The sequence below is a fragment of the Alosa pseudoharengus genome, unplaced genomic scaffold (genome assembly GCF_046254945.1).
Source record: "Alosa pseudoharengus isolate Yale_2024_CS ecotype anadromous, Long Island Sound unplaced genomic scaffold, YU_APseudo_1.1 YU_APseudo_1.1_scf_21, whole genome shotgun sequence".
Lineage (NCBI taxonomy): Eukaryota > Metazoa > Chordata > Actinopteri > Clupeiformes > Clupeidae > Alosa > Alosa pseudoharengus.
Window position 1 is genome coordinate 17,955,052 of NW_027468674.1, and position 8,338 is coordinate 17,963,389.

The window sequence follows — 8,338 nt, forward strand, 5'->3', positions numbered from 1 at the left end:
TGTGTCTCTCTCTCTCTCTGTGTGTGTGCAAGAGAGAAAGAGAGAGAGAGAGAGAGAGAGAGATTGTGTGTGCATATGTGTGTGTGTGTATGTGTGTGTATGTGTGTGTCTATTTATGCATGTATGAGTGTACTGCACTTTGGAATAGGAAATGCCTCGTCTTGCTTACTCGCTGACAGCTGAGGCTCTGGTTGCAGTCCGCAACATCTTCCCATCATACCAGATGTGTCCCTTCCATCTCTCCCCCTGCCCATGCCCAGTGGTGCTGAGTGGCGCTAGGGTGGAAGGGAGAAAAGAGCATCCGGCGCCAGTCGATGCCACACTGCCAACGGCCTTCTGGGTAGATCGCCATCCTCCACGATCAATACTATTCATGAGGAAGATGGCGCTGAAATGTTCCTGCATACTATTTGTGCTCCTCAAAATATCCCCGTGGCATTTCTGGACTGATGGGAGCGGCGTTCTCAGTCAGAACACACACACATACACACATACACACACACACACACACACACCATGATCTTTTGTATTCTGCAGATGAGCAATAATAAGTGTGGGGATCATTGGACTTTTCATTTCGCTGTGTACACACACACACACACACACACACACACACACAATGTTCTATTTAATTGCATTGACCTGTGAAAGTTGATGGAACACTCTTTTGGAGTCTGTTCTGTGTGTGTGTGTGTGTGTGTGTGTGTGTGTGTGTGTGTGTGTGTGTGTGTGTGTGTGTGTGTGTGTGTGTGTGTGTGTGTGTGTGTGTGTGTGTGTGTGTGTGTGTGTGTGTGTGTGTGTGTGTGTGTGTGTGTGTGTGTGTGTGTGTGTGTGTGTGTGTGTGATTACAGTGTGTGTATGTGTGTACTGTATATGTGTGTGTGTCTGTGCATTGTATAATGGTACATAATATTGTGGTCATTATACTAATATGGCTGAATCAGACTCAGTGTGGCTTCCCCTTATAAGGCAATATAAAGGGGTCATATTAGGGTGCATTTAAATCACAGTAGGATAGTCAGTGCTACTTCCCCCTTCTCATCTTGTCTTTTTCCTGCCTTATTCTATTCTTTTTTACATTCCTTATATCCTTCCCTTCGATGCTCTATATATATCTCTCTCTGCTTCACTGACCATCTGTTTCTTTCTCTCCTTCTCTGTCCCCTTATTCTCTCTCTCTCTCTCTCTCTCTCTCTCTCTCTCTCTCTCTCTCTCTCTTCCTCTGTCCTCGATAGACCCACTATGGAGATGGGGAGTACATCATCAGACAGGGGGCGCGAGGAGACACTTTCTTCATCATCAGCAAGGGGAAGGTGAGTGCCCCCACCCTCCTCTTCCTCCTCCAGCAGGACACCTAAGAAGCACACAGAGGTCAGGGGTCAGGGCTACTTAGCTCACCAGTGAAATGTTTGCTGGTGTGCTTGTCTCCGAGGCAACACTCTCTTTTATGCTTGAGGCATTTTTTTCACATTACAACCCCCCCCTCCCCACACACACACACACACACATACACACACATTGCTCCGCAACACACATGCACACACACACACACACACACACACACACACACACACACACACACACACACACACACACACACACACATGCACACTCACACACATATAGACACACACACACACACACACACACACACACACACACACATACACACACACAAGTGACTTTTTAGTGATACTGAGGGACTCCTTACTTTCTGCTGATTTGCGAAAAGGGTGACAATTGGAACTGAACAGGATAAGATGGCAAGAGTCCTCATCTCCATACAGAGATTATCATATTAAACCAAAATAAATAAATCATTATATAGGACTAATTGTGAATTATAGAAACGCACACATGCACATACACTCAAACAATCAGGTGTAAATACATGTGTACACATATTGGCATATTGAATACATAAACACACACACCACACACACACACTCATCGTTGAATGCCTTGTCTGTCCCCACAGGTGAACGTCACACGAGAAGACTCACCCAGTGATACACCAGTCTACTTGCGAGGGCTTGGCAAAGGAGACTGGTTTGGGGAGAAAGCCCTTCAAGGGTGAGTACCGCCTCCGAACCCTCGTCCACCTGGATGCTCTGGACACGTAGAAACAGTTAGCGTCCCTCATCAAGCAAACGAGAAAAGCCCACGTTAGACAGATGGACGGAAAAACAGTCAATGGACTGAAAAACAAAATATTCCATTTTAGACGCACAGCCAAAAATATATATGTAGAGGTAACACTTTCTATGAAGGTCATTGTTATAAATATACTTTCTTCCTCTCCATCAGTTACTGCAGACACACACACACACACTTGCATAACTATGTATAACTAGGCATAACATGCATAACTATGTATACGCGCTTTCCACGCAAGTAGCCGTGTGTTTGTTTAAGTGAGGAAATGCCATAGGGGCAGCCGTGGCTCTACTGGTTAGCACTTCAAACTTGAAACCGGCATGCATGATACACGCTTTCCACAAAAGTAGCCGTGTGTTTGTCCAAGTGAGGAAAGCAAGGCCATAGCAGAGAGGGTTAAAGCGGAGCGAGAGGCGCAAATGAGGAAGAGGAGGAGGAGGAGGAGGAGAGGAAGAGAGGGGAAGGAACAGAGGGAACAGGAGAGCAATGACCTTTTTGCGTGGTGCTTCAGGATAACCTCTGCTCCTCCAGCTAGCTTCCTGGAAGACGAACACACACAAACACACACACACACAAACATACACACACACACACACACACAAACACACACACACACACACAAACACACACACACACACACAAACACACACACACACAAACACACACACACACACACAAACACACACACACACACAAACATACACACACACACACACAAAAGCACATTTGAGAGTACATCATGGTCACCACCTTTTCTCTCTGAAGGAGTGCAAAGTACGAACGGCATACAGTATACTCACACACACACACACACACACAACACTTAACGTTAAAGTCAAAAACTTTCCAACAGTATACATTCAAGAGCTTTTAATAATTTCACTTCACATCCAACAAGTGCTGCACCAGTTTGGGATGTCTGCTTCAAAGGCCTTTAAGGATTATTTCTGTACAGCGTCTAATGCAACAGGGAGGTAAAACTGACTGTGGATAATCTAATGCGCTGAGTAACAGGGGTGTAAATGTCATAAAAGCTTTTAGCATTTTTCGGTGTCCCTTCCTGCTACACCGCGCTTGAGCTGCTTTTACTGTAACTAAATGTTCTCCTCCAGGCAGAGAGGTGTTCTCCTTATGCTGGCAGAGAGGTGCACACAAAGACATACAGACACACATGCATGCACACATGTACACGTGTGCTCTCTCCCTTCTCTCTCCCTCTCTTTCTCTCCCTCTCTCTCTCCCTCCATTCCTCTCTCTCTCCCCCTCTCTGTGTATGTGTGTGTGTATAAGTATAAGTATGTATACTCTTTTGATTCCGTGAGGGAAATTTGGTCTCTGCATTTATCCCAATCCGTGAATTAGTGAAACACACACAGCACACAGTGTACACACAGTGAGGTGAATCACACACTAATCCCGGCGCGGTGAGCTGCCTGCATCAAAAGCGGCGCTCGGGGAGCAGTGAGGGGTCAGGTGCCTTGCTCAAGGGCACTTCAGCCGTGCCTACTGGTCGGAGTTCGAAACGGCAACCCTCCGGTTACAGGTCTGAAGTGCTAACCAGTAGGCTATGGCTGCCCCATGAGACCCACATGTCTCTGTGTGTGTATATGTGTGTATGACGCATGTATCTTGCTGTGTGTGTATGTGTCCGTACACTACGAGTCAAAAGTTTGGGGTCACTTAGACATTTCTACTCCACTCCATTATAGACAGAATACCAGCTGAGATCAGTTGCATTGTTTTCTTTTAATCAGGACAGCAGTCTTCAGATTACATTATGTGCTTACATAATTGCAAAAGGGTTCTCCAATGTTTTCTCAGTAAACAGAATGTGCCTTTGGAAAATTGGATGAATGGTTGCTGATAATGGGCAATGTAGATGTTGCATTACGTAAAGAATAGCCATTCCTTTCTACAACAGTCAAGAACCCTTTTGCAAATATGTAAGCACATAATGTAATCTGACAACTACTGCCCTGGTATTTTGTCTATAATGGTGTGGAATTTCAATTTCTAAGTGACCCCAAACTTTTGACTGGTAGTGTATATGTGACACAGGCGTCTGTGTGTGTGTGTGTGTGTGTGTGTGTGTGTGTGTGTGTGTGTGTGTGTGTCTGTATCAGTAAAACTACTTAAACAAGGAAATACTTGCTAATTTAGTGTCATCACTCATAAAATCACATGGTAATACGAGCACTACATGCAATGTGTGCGCATCTGTACGAGATAAATCACGTAAATCTATAAAGAGATAGATAGATAGATAGATAGATAGATAGATAGATGGATAGATAGATAGATAGATAGATAGATAGATAGAGATATATATAGATAGATAGATAGATAGATAGATAGATAAATAGATAGATAGATAGATAGATAGATAGATAGAGTAGATGGAAAAGAGACAGAGGGGGTGGGGGGGGGGGGGGGTGCGGTCCTCAACTGTGTAATCCAGACAGTGCAGTGCTTGGTCCTGAAGAGGATTAATCCTGTCTGAGCCTCTACGGGCTGTGATGACACAGAGAGAAAGAGAGACGAAGGGGGGGGGGGGGGGACCGAGTAAGATAGGGGAGAGGTTAGGAGTCAGAGTGAGGGAATGACAGAAAGCAAAAAAAGGGAAGAAAGTGTGTTTGTGTGTGGGTTGGGGTGAAAGGAGGCAGAAAGAAAGAGAGGGAGGGAGGGAAGGAAGGAAGGAAGAGAAAGACAGGAAAAAAGAGAAAAGTGATAGAAACATGTTTTTGTCTGCTCACACCACAACGCTGATGGGATGGGCAGGTGTGTACAGGAGCCCACAGGTGAAACAAGCAACAAGGTGATTCTGATGTGATGTTGACACTGTGAGTGTGTGTGTGTGTGTGTGTGTGTGTGTGTGTGTGTGTGTGTGTAAGAGAGAGAGAGAGAGAGAGAGAGAGAGACCATGCATGTCAGTATAATTAAATTGTATGGCAAAGATCAGTTCCATCAATCAGTCAATTCATTCTCCCTTAGAAAGGCTTCATCCCAAGCCTACAATCATCTGGATCAGGAGCTTGTCTGCTGAAGTGATGGTCTCCTAGTGCAGTGTTTCTCAGAGTGTGGTCCGCAAGTTATCCTAAGTGGTCCGCGAGCAGACGTGGTAAAATATAATATAGATCAGTTGTTTGCAATATTGAACCAACTTGTATATGTAAATCCAAACAGTTCTGCAACGCTGCCATTGTGTGTGAGTTGTATGCCAGTTTAAACCATATGAATCCTCTGACATAATAAGCAAGGTGCAAAGACAATAAGCAAGGTGGTTCAGTGAGTAGGCCTATTATGTAATATACTGTTGAAGTAGGTCTACTGTTTTTTTGAGTTTTTATTGTTTTTATTATATTGGTTAAGTGGTCCTTGTTTTGAAAAAGTTTGAGAAAAACTGTCCTAGTGTAACAGCAATGTCTGGTTTTATCCCTCAGACACACACACACAACCTACTCTATGTCAGAGATGGCAAAGTGAAATTATATCTGGGATTAATTTTCATAGCATAAAAAGTCTTAATGATATAGTTTAAATTCCTAATAATGTTAATACTACATCTGAGTAGTAAGTAACTTAAAGTTAAAGTAACTCGAAAGGACACATTTAATGTCCCTGATTTTATATTCAGTTAAATAAAAAATATCATATGTTAAGTTAACTATTACATCTGCACTTGTGTTATTACAATGACACTTGTGGCAGTTAGTCTGTGTCTTTCCTTTTAGGGAGACAAGCATGTTTCCTCATTAGCAATTCAGTTCAGTCCAATGAGGTGTAAATTATTAGATCTGAAAATGAAAAGGGCCTCTTTGTTGCCTGTTTTGTAGACGAGCACAAAGACATCATAAGACAAATTAAACATCACTCACATCATCTCTGGCCAGAATTTAGTTAGGGACCCTCCTCGCTTTGATGTTTGTTGTGAGAGTCATATCTTAAGCAATAATAGTATGTGTGACTGTGTGTGTGTGTGTGTGTGTGTGTGTGTGTGTGTGTGTGTGTGTGTGTGTGTGTGTGTGTGTGTGTGTGTGTGTGTGTGTGTGTGTGTGTGTGTGTGTGTGTGTGAGGGTGTGTGAGTGTGTGTGACTGTGTGTGTGTGTGTGTGTGTGTGTGTGTGTGTGTTGCATTACTTACAGTGTGAAAGGCATTACGGCTCCAAAATGTGTCTTTACCATCTTTTTGATCCCACCCTCTTATTGACACCATTGGTTCTTCTCCTTTTTAAAAAAAAGAGATAAATAGAATTAGCACACAATCTTATCCACCTGGGTGTGTTATGGCCAGGCCCTCTCTCTGCATTTAGCAAATCAATCAGCACTTCACTTGAAAGGGCCACACTGTTTGCCCAAGTCATCTTCTTTAATCTTACAGATGTTTGACCATCGTTTGTGGCTCCCCAGGGTCCCTTGAGAGCTATTTCAGGAGGAAGAGGAGGAGGGGGAGGAGGAGGGGGGGGGAGAGGGGTAGCGAGACAGGCGAGAGGGTCTCCAGGGTAAAGCTCCAAAGCCTGGGCCTTTTGGAGATTAAAGGCGGAAGTGTCTTTTGATGTTGAAGGGCTTGTATGCTAAAGAGTCTGAGCCCACGTGTGACTCACCTCATCTCACAGAAATTAATTTTTAATTGTTGTCAATTACCAAAGGGCGTAGGTGGGAGATATTAGCACTCTGGATCATTTCCACGCTGAGTTTAACGGTCTAAACTCAAGAGTGTGCAGGGACACAAGCGCCTGTACACACACACACACACACACACACACATACACACACACACACACACACACACACACATCTCTCTCTACAAAAACATATAGACACAAACACAAATAGTCTTTCACATCTCACTCACACACATGCACACACACGCGCACACACACACACATACACACAGTGATGCCAGTAACGCGTTAGTCTATTTTGACCACTTTTTTCACTAACAGTAATCTAACGTGCTACTATTTACAAACCAGTAATCAGATTAAAGTTACTTATCTAAGTTACTGTGCGTTACTATTTTTGTCATTTTCCTTAATAAAAATATATATTCTTTGCTTTCTTCTTGTCTTGGGGATTACAGTAATGTCATGTAGGCTATGCTCAGGTTTTCAGTATGAGGACAATTCACGTGTAAAACCACGCAGCGACACAAATGTAAACAACAATGGAGGGAGAGAGAGAGATGCACATTTCATCAGTCATTACTTTGAGTTTGTGTCAGCTAAACATGACAACATTAAGGTACATTGTACATTCTGTGCTTGCGACAAAGTGCTGTCTAGCTGGACATCCCAAGTCTTCCGAAGTTTTGGGAGTCTCCCACATATTGATAGCGGCTTCCTGACGCCCAAAAATTACATAAAATCTGCCGGAACCTAGAGCGAACAAGAGCACGCAAGCCAGACTGGACTTCAAATCAAAGATTCTAGAATCTTTGCTTCAAATCGTGTGTGCATAGCTTAATGCGCACACAACGAAGAGGGAGAGAGAGAGGAGTGGTGCGTTTGTACCTGAAGCGCATCCAAGACAGAGAGCATCGTGGTCTGTTTTGCTAAATCAACCAATCAGTTTTCAGTGTAAGTGTGCTTATATCTCTTTTCTCCCAAACATAATTAATCAGTTCAGTCAGTGCATCTAGGAACAGGAGCGTCATGGCAGCGTCAGTGCCCTTCAAAAAGGAAGATTTAAGACCCATTTCACATCAGACTACACAAAAGTGTACCCAATTGTCTCAAAAGATTAAAACATAATGATAATCTTGCACACTGCACTGTTTGTAACAGCGACTTTAGCATTGCTCATGGCGGGTTAAATGATTGCAAAAGACTTGTTGAGGTGAGTTTAACAAGTGTAATTTCATTTGCATATTACTCAGGCCTATACAAGATGGCTAGTTGCCAAGGCTACATGAAAAAAAATCTACAAAAAATCTACATATTTTACTATAACAATTTCTATCAATGGGCCTTCCTTATTTGGTGTACTTAGACATTATTGAACAAACATCTGAATTTCAGTATCTAAGTAGGTTAGGTTGGGATGTCTGCTATACATTGCTGTTAAAATGCACTTCCAGTATAGTGAGTATTGGCAAAATCATTTTTATGTTGAAGCGTTGGGGGTGTTGTCGGCAGCTGCTGAAAGTAACTAATAAAGTAACTTGTAATCTAACTTAGTTACTT

At 43.1% G+C, this 8,338-nt stretch overlaps 1 protein-coding gene across 1 annotated transcript in view; it reads left to right on the forward strand.

Moving 5' to 3' along the window:
* The window catches only part of prkg1b (protein kinase cGMP-dependent 1b), a 152,161-nt gene that overhangs the window by 94,438 nt on the left and 49,385 nt on the right, over positions 1-8,338 (forward strand). The window contains exons 6-7 of the mRNA XM_076298049.1: positions 1,236-1,313; positions 1,979-2,073. Of these exons, the coding sequence (XP_076154164.1) occupies positions 1,236-1,313; positions 1,979-2,073 (173 nt within the window). The remainder of the gene's footprint in view (positions 1-1,235; positions 1,314-1,978; positions 2,074-8,338) is intronic.